At 39.2% G+C, this 21,055-nt stretch overlaps 1 protein-coding gene across 1 annotated transcript in view; it reads left to right on the top strand.

Annotated features, from left to right (window-relative positions):
- Positions 1-21,055, top strand: part of PRDM5 (PR/SET domain 5) — a 235,284-nt gene that overhangs the window by 62,980 nt on the left and 151,249 nt on the right. Inside the window, exon 8 of the mRNA XM_089684314.1 lies at positions 8,409-8,488. Within this exon, the coding sequence (XP_089540440.1) occupies positions 8,409-8,488 (80 nt within the window). The remainder of the gene's footprint in view (positions 1-8,408; positions 8,489-21,055) is intronic.

Below are 21,055 nucleotides of genomic sequence, written 5' to 3'. Positions count from 1 at the left end.
GTATGAGCACACCGATCCACTGACAGGTTTGCAGGAGTACATTTTGTATGTGAGTGTGTGCGTGTAAATGTATAGAGAAAAGAAATGTGTACTGACTTGTCAGGGTTGTATATGTATTTATTGACTTTATCATTAAAATTAGTCATTTAGTGTAAAACCTTAATTCCCACTCAGACCTTAGACAAGGTAAGCAGTTAGCAGATTTGGAATCAACAAATGGCAGATTAGCAATTAGAGGTAGTAATTGTAGACATTTTTATGTTGGTGGTTCAGTGTATATCTGCCTACCGGGTTCACCCACTCAAATTTCAGATTCAGAACAGCCAGAAAGTAGAATGGAAGTGATGTAACAGATGGGGATGTGGGGTCTCTTGCTTTTTATGACAGGAGCTGCTGGAGGGCTTTCTTTCTATTTGCAGCCAGGATGCTCATCATTTTTGAGTATATGATTAAGGATCTTATTAGAGAGTTACATATTGTACCACTGCTGAATTAATAAACTGAGGACCCCCTCTTGAGGAAATTAATTTATTACATATATGTTTTGGCACTGTGGCATGTACGCTATAAGCAGATAAATCATTTTGCCTTAGTTAAAAACTATTCAGGAACGAGACAAACTGTTTTTAAAGTACCCATAGACATAAGACAACAGTATGGACAAAGCTGGCAATAGTCTTGCCTGTGGATAGCAGCAAATAGTGTCAAATCAGGGATTAACTATAATCTAACTAGTTAGCTCAAGAAACTTTCAAATCTCTTTCGATTTATAAAATATTTCTATTCGATTTATATATCTATTTCGATTTATAGATATATAAAATGACATCCTTTTGTACAGTGACAAGAATTACATTCTGTTGGTTTGCCCCAGATTAATGTTATTGCAGTGTTTTGGTGGTGACATTGCTGTAAAATAGAAGTGAGTTTAATGGAAAAGGGTAAGGCTTTGTGGGCTGATGATGCAAAATATGTACAGTATGTAATGATATCTATTTTATAAATTCTGAGGTTGGTAGCCTCACTATGACTACATTTGGTTGTCACAGTGTATATATAGATATACTGATGTGTATGAAGTGTTTTGCAGTATTTCATATTATTATTACTATAATACAGGATTTATAAAGTGCCAACAGTCAATGTAGTGGTTTACAATATAAAAGGAGACAGTATAGTTACAATACAATACAAGACAAGAGGATTAGGAGGCCCTACTTGTTAGAGCTTACAATCTAAAAGGGAGGGGGCAAGTGATGCAAAATAATAATAACCGAGAGAGATGAGGTGATAGAGAAAGAAAAGGTTAAGTTGTTACATAGAGGTGCGATAGGCTTCCCTGAAAAAATTAGCTTTCAGGGATCGCCTAAAGGCAGACAGAATAGAAAGTAGATGGACAGATTGGGTACAAAGTTCCAGAGGATAAGAGGCTCTGAAGAGGTCCTGGATGTGAGCATGGGAGAAGGTGACAAGGAAGCTAGAAATTTAAGGTCTTGAGTGGAGGAAAAAGTATGGGTTGGGTGATATTTCATATATACTTGCATGTCAGAGGGAGTCCAATGAAAGGTAGGTGCATGTGGAAGGGCCCATCGCCTTAGATTGTACTCCCCTTGAGTGTTAGGGACTGATGTGAATGTACAATATATATGTAAAGTGCTGCGTAAATTGATGACGCTATATAAGTACCTGAAATAAATAAATAATTTTCATACTCCATCCTGCAGGAGAGAAGAATATAATAGCATGGTAGCACCAAAATGGGTAGGCATTGAACAAACATTTATAGAAATTATTAAAACACAGTAAACAGTTAAACCAAATGTAGTGTTTCATCCTGTGAAATAATGTCTTGCAATTTATGTGGTTTATATGTTCATTTATTATTTTGAAGAAAATTCACACTACTCTAACAATCGGAAAGTAATCCCAAACCCAAGTTGGGATCTTACAATTTTACTGTCGGCTATTTTCATGAACTGACCTTGCTCATCAGATTAAAAACGACTGATAAACAAGACCACAGTATTGTTATTATAGGTTTAATAAAGTATTTTCTGTGATTTATTTGGTTTCAGTAGCCAGAGGGATCAAAAAAGAGGGGCGATACCTGATACTCTTTAAATGTCCTTGCAGCTTGAAACTGGAAAATCATCTAATCAACCAGTTCTGCTAACTGAAAACCAGGCCAGTTAACAAAATAATCAGATGATTCTATTCCAGATCTCATAGCATCTGGCTCCTCTTCTGAAGAGAAAATAGTGCTTTGTGCGCATTCTGTGACATCTGTAAATGTTTTTTAAACTACTTTTCCTAGATAGGAATGGTTAAATCTGATCCACGGTCTGTGTGTGTGTGGTTTTTCTGGAAAGCATACCATTTGGTAAAGTGAAATTTAACACCTCCAAATGCTTCCGTAACAACAATAGATAGTAATAGGGACAATAGACGTTGAGGTTGTGGGATAAAGCACATTCCTGGATCTTCTTCCTGACAACTAGACTTTTATTGATTGCTAGGAGCTTGTATTCTGACTTTCATGGTCTCAGAACTGTGAGACTATGTTTTAGTTATAACAAGGCCTCTTAGGATTTAGTACCCTCATTCTCTAACTAGTTTGCAGTACATCTATAGTGTTATTGTCATATTGTTAAATGTAATCCCATCCCAGTTCCTGGCACTATTCCTTGTGTCTCAGATTTTTTTGTGTTATGTTGACTTTTTTCAGAGCATGCAAAGTGCAAATTACTTTGCACATTCCAAATTCTAACAAATTTATATCTGGAAAAAGTGCTGTCAGGAAATGCTTGTTTGGTAAATACTATAAATTCAAATACAGATATAATTAATATATTAAGTTTAAACATGTACAGTACAAGTAAATATGTACATAATATTACAGTGATTGTGTGTAACATTGAAACATTAATTTATGTACTTTATTCATTCTATATATAGTGAGTCTATATGCTGAAATCTCAGTGTTTCAGTAGATAGAGCAATATAACCTTTAATAAATATGTAAAGGCATAGAACAATATATACAATTAGTAAAGAATTTAAGGCATATGATACATGGTAAAACCAGTAAAGGATCTGCTACCCAAAGATTCACAAAGCCATTCTAATTTTCATATAGATTATCTCTGCAAATATAGGGACATTTTTTAATTCCACTAGCAATTGCTTTTGCAAACACTGAATTTCAGTTAAAAATCGACCATATGATCATGTCAATATTAGCTGCAAATTGCACTATTCTTAAGCAAACATTTATGGCAAACATGCACACAATTTGTTCTACAGACTGTCACCAATGAATCTCATCTCATTTTGGAACAAGTGTAATTATATACTTATAGTCTGTTATGATTAAAAATAAAAGGAATTTAGTCATGTCCTTCTATGTTCTCCACCTTTATGGTTATTATTCATTAGAAAAAGCAGTGCAGATAAACTGGTTTCAAGATACAATTCTAACAAAAAAATATTTAAACAAAAAAAAGGCTTAAAATAAGACTAAAATGAAAGGTGATATGGCCATTGCCAGAAAGAGGTATCTGTCATTAAGGCTAAGAAGAATCTTCACAGGAAAGAGATCATTACAATATGAGTGAGAAAAACAAAAAAGTTAAAGATACATGTGACTGATCTGTGCATGTTGCTTACACTGTGGATTATTTAGTCATTTATTTTGAAAAGTGAACAGCCTATTTGCTTTTGGTAAATCAACCTCCTAATGTAGAATGTTAAACTAATGTACCAGCAATTTTAAAGTATTATAGATTGCAGGGGGGAATGGTCTGGTAAGTAGGTACTGCAAAAATTGAGTAATGCTAAATGATAGAATGAGTTCCTGGTCATGCCTTTGAAATCAGAGCCTGTGTTTGTGTATTTCTGTTTATTATGTTCTGAGTGTTTCTGAAAAGAATCATGCCCTGATATACTGTATGTCTCTGAAAAGACAGTTGACCTATATAAAGATTACAGGTGTCATAAGGACTGACTGCTAAATATACCTTGTGCCTCATTAAAACGTTGAAATAAAAACTGTGTGTTCACCTCTCAAGACCTGTGAATGCTGCTCGCTCTTTTGGATTCTATATACTATAGACTTTGCTGCGCAACTGGGCACATTGTTTTCTTTGATATGTGTTCAGTGGCAACCACTGGATCACCTAAATATAGAAAATATTGACCGTCAGTAGTCAGGAAAATATCAGTACACATTGACACATCTATGTACTGATCTGAGGAATGCTGACCAAAAGAGGTCCAAGTAATAGGCATTGATAGAAGCTTATGAGTTCAATTCATAATGTTTAAAGAAGGAAGATAGGTTAGTCTTCCTGCAGATTTTACAGTAGATGCAAAGGGATTGTTTATGAAGAACAAGACTCACAAAATGTAACATATCCATATATGTGCAATTGAGCATATTTTTATAGTTTCTTAAGCATTCCATATAAACCTATACTGAGGAAGTTCATGGTGTGCTTGTTCATTTGATCTGCAGGATCTCACTGTTTTGAAGGTTGTCATAAAAGCATATGTTCTGTTCAACAAACTAAGAGAGCATCATAAAGCTTGACCTGCTGTCATGTTTAGTCCTTGACCTGATTAACGTAAAAATTTTGAAATTCAGCCCATCTGCAGATTTTGTGTCCTTCCTTTATGTGCTCCATAACTCCTTAAATATAGGATATAATTATGTGTTTCATTTAACTATTCCAAGTTAACATCCGTACACAAATGCATGTTGCACAATAGATAAATCAGCACAAAATACATAAAACTTTAGAAATTTGCAGATTTTGCGTACAGAAGAAATCTAAATGATTACAGAAAATGGTGAAGTATTCCAAAATGTCAGGGGCCTCAAATGGGCTGTTGCCATACTAGGTAGTGTTCATTAAAGAATAAGATTTATTGATATTTCCATAAGAAAAGTGCATACATACAGTATAAGTACTGCAATTCCAAAAGGAGACAAAAGAGAACATCTCTCTATCAAGACATGTGGCAAGATAGGCAAAACAATAGACAATAGTGACTTTCCAGGGACTGTGCGTAAAATAGAGGCATGAACCACATCTCATGTTAGTCAGAAAAGGTAAAAAAATGAAGTCTGTGCATTTGCAGAAAGTCACTTTGCAAATGAGGTCCAAAGAGTAGTAGTGAGTTGCTCAAAGTAAGTTATGGTGGGGAGAGATTTGTGCCAATTAGATACAGATCTTAATGAAAGAATTACATTGGAAAAGGAGGTAAGAGATACAAAAATGAAAAGAGTAAGAAAGAAGGAAAAGAAGAAAAAGGGAAGGGGGGAGGAGAGGAGAAGGAAAGAAAAAGGTGGGTGTACCGAATGGAGAAGACCTAGCCAAAACTAAGATCATGGGGATGTCTGCATTAAGAGAAAAACGTTTGAAATTGAGGAGAGTCTGAAAAGAATATCCAGATGCACCAAGTAGCCATATAGGCAGAGTCTGTTAAGATGTTGTGCTACCAGCTCTTCAAAGCGTTGTATAAAATTAAGTTTAGCAGTCCATTTCATGATCATGGGGGCCTCCCCCGATTTCCAATACCTAATGATCACTGTTCTAGCTGCTATGAGGAAAAAGTCCCTTTTCGGAAGTGGAGATAGAACCTGGAAGTAATGAAAGAAGGGCAATCGAGGAGAGGGACATGCATGTGTGAGACTCAGTTACGGTATCATAAATGGCCAAAATATAGAACCAAAAGACATGGATAACGAGACAGTCCCACCACCAGATGTGTCTCATGGAGCCTGGGGATGGTCACATGTCCAGCAGTTTAGGGAGGCTCACCTACATACCTGGTGGAGTGTCATGGGGCATCGATACCATCGTGTGAGGATTTTATAGCTCATCCCTTGGACTGCTGTGAAACACATAATGTACAGTCAGGTTCATAAATATTGGGACATCGACACAATTCTAACATTTTTGGCTCTATACACCACCACAATGGATTTGAAATGAAACAAACAAGATGTGCTTTAACTGCAGACTGTCAGCATTAATTTGAGGGTATTTACATCCAAATCAGGTGAACGGTGTAGGAATTACAACAGTTTGCATATGTGCCTCCCACTTGTTAAGGGACCAAAAGTAATGGGTCAATTGGCTTCTCAGCTGTTCCATGGCCAGGTGTGTGTTATTCCCTCATTATCCCAATTACAATGAGCAGATAAAAGGTCCAGAGTTCATTTCAAGTGTGCTATTTGCATTTGGAATCTGTTGATGTCAACTCTCAAGATGAGATCCAAAGATCTGTCACTATCAGTGAAGCAAGCCATCATTAGGCTGAAAAAATAAAACAAACCCATCAGAGAGATAGCAAAAACATTAGGCATGGCCAAAACAACTGTTTGGAACATTCTTAAAAAGAAGGAACGCACCGGTGAGCTCAGCAACACCAAAAGACCCGGAAGACCACGGAAACAACTGTGGTGGATGACCGAAGAATTCTTACCCTGGTGAAGAAAACACCCTTCACAACAGTTGGCCAGATCAAGAACACTCTCCAGGAGGTAGGTATATGTGTGTCAAAGTCAACAATCAAGAGAAGACTTCACCAGAGTGAATACAGAGGGTTCACCACAAGATGTAAACCATTGGAGAGCCTCAAAAACAGGAAGGCCAGATTAGAGTTTGCCAAACGACATCTAAAAAAGCCTTCACAGTTCTGGAACAACATGACCCAAAGCATACTGCAAAAGCAACCAAAGAGTTTTTTAAGGGAAAGAAGTGGAATGTTATGCGATGGCCAAGTCAATCACCTGACCTGAATCCGATTGAGCATGCATTTCACTTGCTGAAGACAAAACTGAAGGTAAAATGCTCCAAGAACAAGCAGGAACTGAAGACAGTTGCAGTAGAGGCCTGGCAGAGCATCACCAGGGATGAAACCCAGCGTCTGGTGATGTCTATGCGTTCCAGACTTCAGGCTGTAATTGACTGCAAAGGATTTGCAACCAAGTATTAAAAAGTGAAAGTTTGATTGATGATTATTATTCTGTCCCATTACTTTTGGTCCCTTAACAATTGGGAGGCACATATGCAAACTGTTGTAATTCCTACACCGTTCACCTGATTTGGATGTAAATACCCTCAAATTAAAGCTGACAGTCTGCAGTTAAAGCACATCTTGTTCGCTTCATTTCAAATCCATTGTGGTGGTGTATAGAGCCAAACATGTTAGAATTGTGTCGATGTCCCAATATTTATGGACCTGACTGCATGGGTGAAAATTTGGATTTTATCAAGGTCGGGGCCTGAGAACTTGATATCCAAATCTCTTTCCCTCTTCTTTATAAAGTAAAGTAGGAATAGCTAGTGTTCTTTAAGTATTATTTCTGTTATGGAGAAAAAGAGAAGACTGATAGCAGAAAAAGACCATGTGGTCCATCAAGTTTGCTTTTTCCTTAAACATTTTTGAGGATAAACCTATGTTTAAAATGTAAGTTCACCTTCGACAACATTTTCCAAAAAGCCCCAAGTGCAATTCCATATGTCTTGAATTGAACGTACCACCGTTTGTCCTTTATCAAATGCTGCACCTGCACCCATTATACTGTACATGCAGCTGAGCTTAACTAGACAAGGAGCGTGCACTACGCATGTGCACAATTTGGATGGCTTGTAGTGACCACTATGGGGTGAATAATTGTAGCCTCCAGCCTGTTCTGCAAACCACAGGATGTGCGAAGATTGAGGGGCCAGTGGTTTTTGCAGAGAGACCCTCAAACAGCTGCTTGCGTAATGGGTGCAGGTGCAGCATTTGAAAAAAGGAGCTCCGGTATGTTTTGTTCAGGGGGTATGTCTCAAGTATCCACTACCCATTGGTGAAATAAAACTAATGTTATCTCTTGAAATGTCTCTGTGCTAGTGTGGGGTTGTCTCTGTGTTCTTGATCTCAACTTCATATAGGAAATGCTTCCAACCTGAACCTTATTTACATCTCTAGTGTATTTGCAGGTTTAAACTGTACCCCTCCTGTCTCCCTTTCTTTTTTCAAGGCTGTACTAAGTTCCTCCAGTCTCTTCTGATTTGTGTAATTCTTCAAGCTATGCCATAATTCAGTGAAAAAAGAATCCCATATGCCTAACCATTTGATGCACAAGCTTTTATTCACTGATGGCTTTTTTTTCAATAATTTTTTCTCTTCCACAAACATGGCATGGAACTACCAGTGTTTTTTTTTATCTCTTTTTAACATAATTAGTTAACTTTCTGAATTTTAGCATTTCACGCTTTTAGTTCACTTTGTCTAGAATGCAGGTAAAACATCTAAACACCTGTTTTCTTGTTGCTCCTGAAAATAGTGATTATTAGAAACACGTGAATGCTGTCCATTTAATATGAAAAATTCATAAATTCATTTATTTTCAGGAAACTCTAAGAAGAAGCTTATGTGCACCGTGTGTAACAAAAAGTGCTCCTCGTCAATCAACCTCCAAGAGCATCGAAAGGTCAGTTAATGAAGGTTTGGCACATGGCGGGTCTGACTTGTAAAGATATAAGGTCAGGGATTACAAGTGTTGACAATTTACTGTCTTTTATGTTATTGGTTGGTGTTCATTGGCCCATAAAATGGTGGTCTTATTTAGAGAAAGGTGTAGTAACTGACTCTTAGAAACATTTTTATTAATTTTATAGACAGTCTGTCTGCAACAGTAGGCAGAATATTCTATATATAGTTAATTGTGCTCCAGAATGCAATAATACAATTTAAAACTTATTTTTATAGCTTTGTCTACACCCCTTTTTTTCTACTGCTGTAATATTGTCAGTTAGTTAATGAGCATATTTTGCTCATGTTTAATATATAATATAATTTTAATTAGACTTTGCCTGTTGGCAGTTCACATAAATGAAGTTAGCTTGTTGTTTATCACTAAAAAGAATGGTTATTCTAAAAAAAGTTATTCTAACAGAATTGTGCAAAAATACCCTAAATTTATCTCCTTGCTCCCGTTTAGCTCTAAACTTTTAGAATGCTTATTCTACAACTGTTTAAGCTCCTACCTTACTGACAACAACCTTCTTGTCCTTTTACAGTCTGGCTTTCGCTTACTACACTCTACTATATCTGCCTTACTAAAACTCACCAATGATTTACAAACTGCTAAAACCAATGTCCACTACTCCATGCTCTTACTACTAGACTTTCTGTTGACCATCCCCTCCTTCTCAAAAAACTCTACACTGTTGGCCTTCAAGACTCTGCTCTCTCCTGGTTCTCCTCCTATCTATCACATTGTTCCTTCAGTGTTACCTATAACTCCGTCTCCTCATTTCCACTTCCTCTTTCTGTAGGAGTCCCCCAAGGTTCTGTCCTCGGACCCCTCCTTTTCTCCATGTACATCTCCTCCCTTCATTTCTTGAAAAACTCCCACGGCTTCCAGGACCATCTGTATGCTGATGACACCCAAATCTTTCTCTCTACTCTTCACTTCACTCCTTCAATCTCCTCTCACATTACTAACTTATTAACTGATATATCAGAATGGATGTCATACCACTTCCTCAAACTAAATTTTTCTAAAACAGAGCTCATAATATTCCCTCCGGCCCTTGCCCCCTCCCCTGACTTCTCCATCAAGATCAATAATACAGCTAGCAGTCCCTTCTCTCGTGCCATGGTATTAGGTGTAATCCTGTAACATCATCAGAATACACCCCTTTTTTTTACCATTGAAACCACTAAGAAACCGATTCACCTTTGTTATCTCCCACCTCAACTATTATAACTCCCTCCTCATAGGCCTACCTCTCCACAAGCCATCCCGTCTTCAGTCTATCATGAATGCTGCTGACAAACTCATCCACCTTACCAACCATTCAGTGTCTGCTACCTCTCTGCCAATCCCTCCACTTGCTTCACATTGCCCAACTATAACAATTCAAAGCATTAACAAGAAAATAAATTTACAACTCTTCCCCAAGCTACATCAACAATCTTGTCTCCAAATATCACCCAAACTGTCCTCTCTACTGCTTCTTAGACCTCCTGCTCTCTAGCTGACTTGTCTCCTCCCATGCTCATCTCCAGAGCCTCTCCCATTCTCTGTAACCCCCTTCCCCAATCTCTCTGGCTATCTTCTACTTTGTCTACTTTTAGGCGATCCTTGAAAACTCATCTCTTCAGGGAAGCCTATCCTGCCTTCAGCTAATAACCAAATCTTTTATCTCTCCCATCAGTTTATCCCTAACAGTTAATTCCTTTTGTTCCACCAGCCCCTCCCTATTAGAAGCTCCTAGGGCCCTACTAACCTTCTTGTATTGAATTGTATTGTCTCACTTTATATTATAAAGCGCTGTGCAAACTGTTGGAGATATATAAATCCTGTTTTATAATAATAATAAAATGTAGGACAGCCAGAATGTGTACAGTGCAGTTCACCAAAGTGTAAAGAAGAGGCACAAACTGCTTTCTTAATTTTTCTAGCCTGGGAGTAATAAAGTAAAAAGCATGACACAAGGTCAGAAAAAAAACAAGAGCAAGCCCTTTTTATTGCACCAAAAGACTAATTTTGATTGTCCAAACCCTTCGTGTACCTCTGTTCCAGAGGCAGTGTACCATCATGGCAATCTAGGCAGTTGGCTAAGATCCAGTGAGTACCATGAAGCTCGGGGTCCTAGGCAAGCTATTGGAGCTAAGTTAGACATAAAAAAGCCCTATTATCTGTAGCAACACTTGAAAACCCAAACTTTTGTGTAAAATTAGCTTTTATTCAGAGCTCCTATTCAGCCCAGGACCTAAAACTGCAGCTTGGCATTCTCAAACTATCCCATTGGCTCAGCATCATGAGATCTCTTATATGACTGAAAACACCTTCTTGCCGTATGTAGTGGGTCCTGTACTGATCAAAAAGTAAAAAAAAAAAAAAATAGCGATTAGCCAGGAAAGATCTATCCCAACAGATTGACTTCCCCACCAAGTTGCCTATGAGATGCCATTGAAGAAGATGCAAATTGGTTGAACGTTCTCTGATATCTGTGGACATATTTAATCCAGCTCTGGGTGGAATCTGTTGAGTGTAATACTTTGATGTCCCAAAGCTGATATTTGCATATGGGCTGATTTAGTGTTAATCCTGCTTTGTTTTCTGAAGCCATAATATGAGATAGAATTAGCAAAGGATTTGATCTTTGCTGGCATTCCAGTTTTCTTTTCCTACTGCAGAATAACTATTACTCCATGCATTAAGTCAGATCTCTGATAATCAATATTCACATAATGTTCATGTAATTAATCAGTAGTGCTTGATGACTCTCCAGCTCAATTGTAAAGGCAAACTCATTAATGAAATTCATGCTTTTCTGAAACAATAACTAAAAGAAAACAATACATTTGCCACATTTAACTATTTTCATGGTGGCCTGATAGAGGTTTTATATGTATGTTGATTTTCTTAAAAGTTATTCTCAAATACTACCTGGTAAATTACACTGATGTGCAGCTGGACCACATAGCAGTTGCACAGACTTCTGCTGGTGTAAAGCATTTGCTTATGAAATTCAGGGCTCCAACGGTAAACTGGAAGGCACACAGAGGGTATAAACTGGCACCTAGTTGATATACTTTTTCCTTATGGCAGTTTTCTTTAACTTTACTATGCCTCTATATTGTTGTCTACATAGTTGCCTACAATTAAAATTTAAAGTTTCAAATTATTTCACTATCAAGGGAATCATTCCACTGCCACTTATGGAAGGGAAAAACAAATTACCCCATATCTTTCTGTCTCTTAAATATAAATTAACATCTGTAACATTGGGATTTTGCCTTTCTTTGAATCTGCGGCAAAGAACTAGTATGGGAATAAGATTAGACTGAGCATAATATACCTTTCTAGTGTTAACTCTAATGTTACTATGCTACTATATCTATTAAATTAATTTTGGTTATTATTACATTGATATAGAAGTCAGCCATAGGCTGTTGTTGAGTGCAACTTACCTGGAGCAGGCATTTTTGTCATAGCTGTATAAAACAGTAGCTAGTGGCAAAAAGGAAATCAGCCCATTACATTTCCTTAGACTTTTGTGCATTTTAAGCTTGGCTGTCACCCATGTGCTTAAGGTACCTCATATGTCAAGGTAGAGAACACTCTTATTAGACTTGGAAATGTGGTTAAGTTGTACCACATGCTAACTGAGGAAATGTCATCCTTCTTTGTCAGTTTCCACAAACTAGCCATCTAAGCAATAAAATGACAGGGTACATGTGGTCTAATCAAAGACTAGGTACATCATTTGAAAGAGAAAAAAACTCTTGATGCATAGAAGTCCACAGATGTCCAGCTGACTGCACACATGGCTGACTCACATTTAATATAAAGGTTATTAACTATGTTCGCATGCTATGCTTTATGAAAATAAGCAAGTTAAATTAAATTAAGTAATTTTCTGTTTGTACATACCCCTTATGCTTCTTCATCATAGTATGCTTAAAATATCTTTTATAGAGAATAATACCAAAGGGGTGTATTTATAACAAAAAAAAACATATCTGTTTGTCCATCAAAACTGCATGTAAATTCTTTCTTTGTGAATAGGGAAAACTTGAATGTTCTCAGGCTATACAGTATTCTCTATTGAACTAATGTTATTCATTGAAAAAAAACACTATGAATGGGGAAAATCCTGTACTATGGCCATTAAATGGCTTTGAGTATCATAAAAAATAATTATGCTTCTCGTTTCCATGTTGTGGTCATAATGCACCGTTTTTTGCATTCACACTGTCTTTTTGTTTCAATGGATAGTATTCAATCTACAGTTAATATAGCCTGTAAACATTTGACTTTGCCCCATTCACACAGAATGAATTTACGTGCAAATTTTGAAAGAGGAATAGCTTAGCAAACAGTTCATAGTAGAACTTCACCCAAAAGAGGACGTTCCACTTGTTTGTACCGTCCCCTCCTCTACTGCCACATTTGGCACTCTTTGGGGGGGAAGGCGGGAGGAGGTACCTGGTTTTGACAGGTTCCCGTTCCTTCTTCCAGTCAGATGCGCTGCAGTGATTGGAGCTGAAAGTTCGACCCCCTCTTATCCTCCACAGGCTTCTGGGACACTTCACAGGTCCCAGAAGACTGCAGGACCTTTCACACAGCGCAGCTCACTTCGCGCTTGTGCAGTTTTAAACCAGCTGTGAAGCCGCAAGGCACCATTGAAGAATCGGCTCAGGGAAGGACATCGCTGTATCCCTAGACAGATCAGTGTCCTTATATTAAAAGTCATTAGCTACAGTATTTTCATTTTGTGTGGAGCCCGGAGCTCCACTTTAAAAATACAATGCAACTTGGCAAATACATTGAATCACTCATTTAGTTGTATAACATTTTTTTCTGTTATCACAGGTGAAATGCACTACTCTTAATGAGAAGAGTTATCTATTTTTCTCCGCTTTACAAAACATTTATTTAATGATGCGGTTGAAAGTACAGTATCCAAAAACAACCAATCGGTTTAGTGTAGGTAGGTAATAAAAACCTAGCAAAAGTTTACTACACCTTGTCCTACTTTATTAACAAGTCAGGAAAATTCATGATGATTGTGCCAAAAAGAGGAAATAAATCCCTTTGATAAGAATGGTGTATGTTTTCAAGATAAACCCACACAAACACGGTTGTCATTTAACAAGCACTGATGCATTTTTTGAAATTCAATATTTTTTCTTCTATACCAAGCTTTTCTTGGTTGAATTGTTACCCAGTAATGATCAGCAAGCCTGTCTACCAAAACTGGATTTCAGAGATGATAGGGAGGATTTGCTGGAGAGAGAATTTAGCAAATATGACTCGGTAAATGATTCCATGACTTAGAAAATGTTAACGTGGTTCTATCTAAAGGCAGAAGATTTTTTACCTTAATTGCATTCTGCGTGCAGCTCCCTCCACAGCCCTCTTATACTTACGCGAGCTCCAACTCAATCCAGCGATGTGCATGAGAGCTGTGGTTTTTCTCTCTCCCTCATTTGGCTCACACAGCAGCAGGAGCCGTTGACTCTTGCTGCTGTCAATCACAGCCAGTGACCTAATGATGAGAGAGCAGTGGCAGGGCCGAGACACGCACTGTGTGTGATGGAGGCTGGAATAACAACATGCCATTGTGGTATTGCTCAGTAATGCACCATATATGTGTTGGTGCATTGTGGTGCCATTGATTTTGAAAGGCACCCAAATGCACCACCACAATGTAACTGCAGTGTAGTACACCACAGTGCTACCATATTTTGTGGTGTGCTGTGTTGGAAAAAAAGGTTTAGGTACTTTTTTGCTGCTTTGGTGTATTGGCGGCCCTTTAAAAATGAATAGGCTGCCTTAACGCAGTGCACATACAGTGCATTGAAAAAGTATTCATATATCTTGAAACGTTCCAGTTTGTCATGTTACAACCAAAAACATAAATGTATTTTATTGGGATCTTATGTGATAGACCAACACAAAGTGGCACATAATTGCGAAGTGGAAGGAAAATGATAAATGGGTTTAAAATTTTTTTTACAAATAAATATCTCAAAAGTGTGGCATGCATTTGCATTCAGCCACCTGGAGTCAATACTTTGTAGAATCACCTTTCACTGCAATTACAGCTGCAAGCCTTTTTGGGTATGTCTCTAGCTGCTTTTCACATCTAGAGTGTGAAATTTTTGCCAATTCTTCTTTGCAAAATAGCTCAAGCTCTGTCAGATTGGATGGTGAGCGTCTATGATCAGCAATTTTCAAGTCTTGCCACAGATTCTCAATTGGATTTAGGTCTGGACTTTGACTGGGCCATGCTAACACATGAATATGCTTTCATCTAAACCATTCCATTGTAGGTCTGGCTGTATGTTTAGGGTCGTTGTCCTGCTGGAAGGTGAACCGCCGCCTCAGTCTCAAGTCTTTTGCAGACTCTAACAGGTTTTCTTCTAAGATTGCCCTGTATTTTTTATTATTATTATACAGGATTTATATAGCGCCAACAGTTTGCTCAGCCTTTTACAATATAACAGAAGACAATATAGCAACAATACAGTTCAATACAAAAGGGTTAGGAGGGCCCTGCTCCTTGGAGCTTACAATATAAGAGGGAAGGGCTATTGGTACAAAAGGTAGTAACTGTGGGGGATTGATTGGTAGGAGGAGTAGAAGATTCCATTATTAGCTGAGAGCAGGATAGGCTTCCCTGAAGAGATATGTTTTGAGAGATTGCCTAAAAGTGAGCAGAGTAGGCGATAGTCTGATACATTTGGGTAGAGAGTTCCAGAGGATGGGGGAAGCTCTGGAGAAGTCCTGGAGATGAGCATGGGAGGAGGAGACAAGGGAGCTAGAGAGCAGGAGGTCCTGCGAGGAGCGGAGAGTACGGTTTGGGTGATATTTGGAGACAAGATTGGTTATGTAATTTGGGGCAGAGTTATAAATGGCTTTATATGTTATTGTTAATGTTTTGAATTTTGTCCATTGGGCAATGGGAAGCCAGTGGAGGGATTGGCAGAGAGGGGTGGCAGATATGGAATGGTTAGTAAGGTGGATGAGTCTGGCAGCAGCATTTATGATAGACTGAAGAGGGTAGAGCCTGCGATGAGTTAGGCCAATGAGGAGGGAGCTACAATAGTCAAGGCGAGAGAAAACAAGGGAGTGAATAAGTTGCATAGTAGTTTCCAACGTTAAGAATGGGTGTATCTTGGAGATGTTGCGGAGGTGAAGTCTACAAGATTTGGACAGTGATTGGATTTGGGGCTTAAAGGACAGATGGGAGTCTAGGATTACACCTAGCACCCTGGCATGAGGGGAGGGACTGATGGTTGTGCTATTGATCTTGATGTCAGCGGAGGGGGCACTGGCTGGAGGGAATACTAAGAGCTCAGTTTTGGAAAGATTGAGTTTGAGGAAGTGGAGTGACATTCATGCCGATATGTCACTTAGTAGGTTAGTAATGCAAGAGGAGACTGAAGGGGTGAGGAGTAGAAAGATAGATTTGTGTGTCATCAGGATAGAGATGGTACTTAAAGCCATGGGAGTTTATCAAGTGACCAAGGGAGGAGGTGTAGTTGGAGAAGAGTAGGAGTCCAAGGACAGAACCTTTAGGGACCCCTACAGAAAGAGGAAGTGGAGAGAAGGAGCCAGAGTTATAGGTAACGCTGAAGGAGCGCTGCAATAGGTAGGAGGAGAACCAGGAGACAGCAGAGACTCGGAGGCCAAGAGAGTGGAGTTTTTTGAGGAGGAAGGGATGGTCAACAGTATCAAAAGCCACAGAAAGTTCAAGTAGTAAGAGTACGGAGTAGTGGCCATTGGTTTTAGCAGTTAGTAGATCATTAGTGAGTTTTAGTAGGCCAGTTTCAATGGAGTGGAGTGAGCGAAGCCAGACTGTAAAGGGTCAAGAAGGTTGTTGTCAGTGAGGTAGTAGCTCAGGAGACTAAGCGTTCTAAGAGTTTAGAGGTAAACGGGAGCAGGGAGATGGGTCTTAAGTTGTTCAGGTTGGTGGGGTCCAGGGAGGGCTTTTTAAGTATGGGAGTGATGTGTGCATGCTTTAGAGGGGTAGGGAAGGCATCGTTAGAGAGGGAGAGATTGAAGATGTGAGTGAGGGAGCATAGGATAGAAGAAGAGGGTGACCGTAGTAGTTGTGAGGGGACAGGATCTAGGGAGCAGGTAGTTAGACGGGCTTCGGAGAAAACCTTAGTAACCTCTTCAGTAGTAGCAAGGTCAAAAGAGGAAAGTGTTGAGGGAGGTTTAGTATAAGGTATGCTAAGTGGGATAGATGTCTGTGCAGTGGCGATGCCCCTATGAATTGCATCAGTCTTGTTTTTGAAATGATTTGCAATCTCGTAAGCAGTGAGTGAGGCACTGGGTGGACGTGGAAAAAGTAGAAAGCTAAAAGTAGAGAAGGGACGACGAGGACTGGATGACAAGCTATTGATAAGAGTGACAAAGGAGGCTTGTTTGACAGCATGGAGGGGGGAATTGTATATTAAGAAAGCAGATTTATATAGGGTGAAAGCTTGGTGTGACTTGGTTTTATGCCACATTCGCTCCAGTGCACGACTATGTCGCTTAAGATTTCAGGTGTCGTCAGTCTGCCAAGGTTGTAATGGTCAGGGCTTGATGCTTTGTGTGGTTAGAGGAGCAAGTGAGTCTAATGTGAATGAAAGTGAACTGTTGTAGACAGCAGTGGCCAGGTCAGGGCAGGGCAGGGGAGAGATTCTGTCATAGAAGCGGTCAGTTACAGACTGTATTTGGCACCATCCAGCTTCCCATCAACTCTGACCAACTTCCCTGTCCCTGCTGAAGAAAAGCATCCCCACAACTTGATGTTGCCACCACCATGTTTCACGCTTGGGATGTGCAGTGTTAGTTTTCCGCCACACATAGCGTTTTGCTTTTATACCAAAATGTTCAATTTTGGTCTCATCTGACCAGAGCACCTTCTTCCACATATTTGTTGTGTCCCTCAAATGGCTTCTCACAAACTGCAAATGGGACTTCCTATGGCTTTCTTTCAACAATGGCTTTCTTCTTTCCACTCTTCCATAAAGGCGAGATTTGTGGAGTGCACGACTACATATATAGTTGTCCTGTGGACAGATTCTCCCACCTGAGCTGTGGATCTCTGTAGCTCCTCCAGTGTTACCATGGGCCTTTTGGCTGCTTCTCTGATTAATGCTCTCCTTGCCCGGCCTGTCAGTTTAGGTGGACGGCCATGTCTTGGTAGGTTTGCAGTTGTGCCATATTCTTTCCATTTTCAGATGATGAATTGAACAGTGCTCCCTGAGATGTTCAAAACTTGGAAAAAATTTTTTATAACCTAACCCTGCTTTAAACCTCCCCACAACTTTATCCCTGACCTGTCTGATGTGTTCCTTGGACTTCATGATGCTGTTTGTTCACTAATGTTCTCTAACAAACCTCTGAGGGCTTCCGAGAATGGCTGCATGTATACTGAGATTAAATTACACATTTTAGTTAGGGGTAGCAGAGTAAAGGGGGCTGAATATAAATGCACGCCACTCTTTTCAGATAGTTATTTGTAGAAAAAAATTAAAACCATTTATCATTTTCCTTCCACTTCACAATTATGTGCCACTTTGTGTTGGTCTATTACATAAAATCCCAATAAAACACATTTACGTTTTTGGCTGTAACATGACAAAATGTGGAAAATTTCAAGGGGTATGAATTCTTTTTCAAGGCACTGTAAACGTGCATTCGTTAATGCAAAGCACAGGGCAGACAGGTGTGAATGGACTCTATGCACACAAAAAGTCAAATTTGCACTATACTGTTTTACTGTTTTCTAGTGCATAAATACGTTTAGAATACATTTTGCATCTACTTTTTTAAGATAATGTTCTATTAAACAACAGCTGAATGTTCATTTGGTAGGTTGCTTTACGGATGTGCTGTTTGTTGATCTTAGCAATCCAGTAATCCAGTATAATGAAAAGAACGTTCTTTTTCTTTGAAAATTCTTACAGTAGATATAAACCAAATCAAAAATCAAAAAGTGTTTTAAAATGTTTTCATAAAAAATATATCTGGTGATCCTGTCATGAAGTTGTTTGTTCAGGCACTTGACAAAACTGTACCTTTCATCCAATCATGCTTTAGTGTTTTCACCTTGTCACACAAGCTTTTACCAGAGATTACAGGCAGCCGTTCCAAAGCTTATTGTGTAAGCATAAACCACTGTTGTCAACATGGGAAAGCTGGTCCACAGCAAAGATGTGCAGCCAAGGCTGGAGTGATTGCATGTAGACAGGAAATGGCTGAAAAAAAGTTGCACTTAGAGTAGCAGTACTAAGGTGGGAAAACAGAATGAAAACGGTGCATGATACACAGATACAATAGATGCCATCTAATAAAGGTTTACATCCACTTTAAGGTCATAATGTCTATTACCTCTGAATGAAATAAAGCTGCAATACAAATGCATGATAGGTCATCTCTGCAGCACGCTTTGGCAAAAAGTGACAATGACACTTATGCACATTGTGCTCACTGAAATGCTCTTGTCCATGCTGTACCCCTAAGTGCTGGCAAATCACATTCATAACAGTGCACTTTATCATCCCTGTGCATGGAGAGACCAAAGGTGCAATAGACATGAGATAATCATTTCAGGTGTATTTTTAACTGAGTATGTAAGAATCACTTGTCTTTGGACACTAACATAGCATACCAGACCTTTCGATAGCAATGATCTCTCCTAGATTAAGCCATGGCTGGAGGAGTCAGTTCACCCTTAACCCCTTCATTTCCATAGGCATAAATACATTTCTTCAGTTTGATCATGTCTGCATGTCTTACTGACTTCTAAAGTTGATAACCAGCTTCAGACTCTCACATAATGTGGCATTTGTACAATTCCCAGAACTAAGTTGAATCAAGATCTTGGAATTTGTATATATTGATGAGCAGTGCCATATATATGTAGTTACAGAACTGTGTGACATGATAAACTTGCTTTCTTTCTGTGATTGGAATATTGTCTTTCTGCACACTGTTGTGTGTGAAAATAAATGAATGTGTCCAGTGAAGTTAATTTATGTGCAAAAGGTTAGACTTAGGCTTTTTCAGCATTTTGGAATTTAACATTTTGGTTTACCAGAGCTACCAGCATTGTGCAGCTCAGGCTAGTAGGGCAAAACATTGTTCACTAGTGGGTGTCTTGAATATACAGTCATGGCCGAAATTGTTGGCACCCTTGATATTTCTCCAGGAAATCATGTATTTCTCACGAAACGTATTGCATTAACACATGTTTTGCTATACACATGTTTATTCCCTTTGTGTGTATTGGGACAAAACAAAAAAAGGGAGGAAAGAAAGCAAATTCGACATAATGTCACACAAACCTCCAAAAATGGGCTGGACAAAAGTATTGGCACCCTTTCACAACTGCGGATAAATAAGAATGTTACAAGCATGTGATGCTCCTGTAAACTCACCTGGGGCAAGTAACAGGTGTGGGCAATATAGAAATCACACCTGAAAGCAGATAAAAAGGAGAGACGTTCACTTAACCTTTGCATTGTGTGTCTGTCTGTGCCACACTAAGCATGGACAACAGAAAGAGGAGACGAGAACTGTCTGAGGACCTGAGAACCAAAATTGTGGCAAAATATCAACAATCTCAAGGTTACAAGTCCATCTCCAGAGAACTAGATTTGCCTTTGTCCACAGTGCGCAACATTATCAAGAAGTTTGCAACCCATGGCACTGTAGCTAATCTCCCTGGTCGTGGACGGATGAGGAAAATTGATGAAAGATTGCAACGCAGAATAGTCCGGATGGTGGATAAGCAGCCCCAAACATGTTCCAAAGACATTCAAGCTGTCCTGCAGGCTCAGGGAGCATCAGTGTCAGCGCGAACTATCCGTCGACATTTAAATGAAATGAAACGCTATGGCAGGAGACCCAGGAGGACCCCACTGCTGACACAGAGACATAAAAAAGCAAGACTACAGTTTGCCAAAATGTACTTGAGTAAGCCAAAAGCCTTCTGGGAAAACGTCTTGTGGACAGATGAGACCAAGATAGAGCTTTTCGGTAAAGCACATCATTCTACTGTTTACCGAAAACGGAATGAGGCCTACAAAGAACAAAACACAGTACCTACGGTAAAATATGGTGGAGGTTCAATGATGTTTTGGGGTTGTTTTGCTGCCTCTGGCACTGGGTGCCTTGACTGTGTGCAAGGCATCATGAAATCTGAGGATTACCAAAGGATTTTGGGTCGCACTGTAGGGCCCAGTGTCAGAAAGCTGGGTTTGCGTCCAAGATCCTGGGTCTTCCAGCAGGACAATGACCCCAAACATACGTCAAAAAGCACTCAGAAATGGATGGCAAAGAAGCGCTGGAGAGTTCTGAAGTGGCCAGCAATGAGCCCAGATCTAAATCCCATTGAACACCTGTGGAGAGATCTTAAAATTGCTGTTGGGAAAAGGTGTCCTTCCAATAAGAGAGACCTGGAGCTGTTTGCAAAGGAAGAGTGGTCCAAAATTCCGGGTGAGAGGTGTCAGAAGCTTATTGATGGTTATAGGAAGC

The sequence above is a fragment of the Staurois parvus genome, unplaced genomic scaffold (genome assembly GCF_062004578.1).
Source record: "Staurois parvus isolate SC_StPar_1 unplaced genomic scaffold, SC_StPar_1.0 ptg000344l, whole genome shotgun sequence".
NCBI classification, from domain to species: Eukaryota; Metazoa; Chordata; class Amphibia; order Anura; family Ranidae; genus Staurois; species Staurois parvus.
Note: the sequence above shows the minus strand (reverse complement) of the source record. Positions and strands in the feature narration are given on the sequence as shown.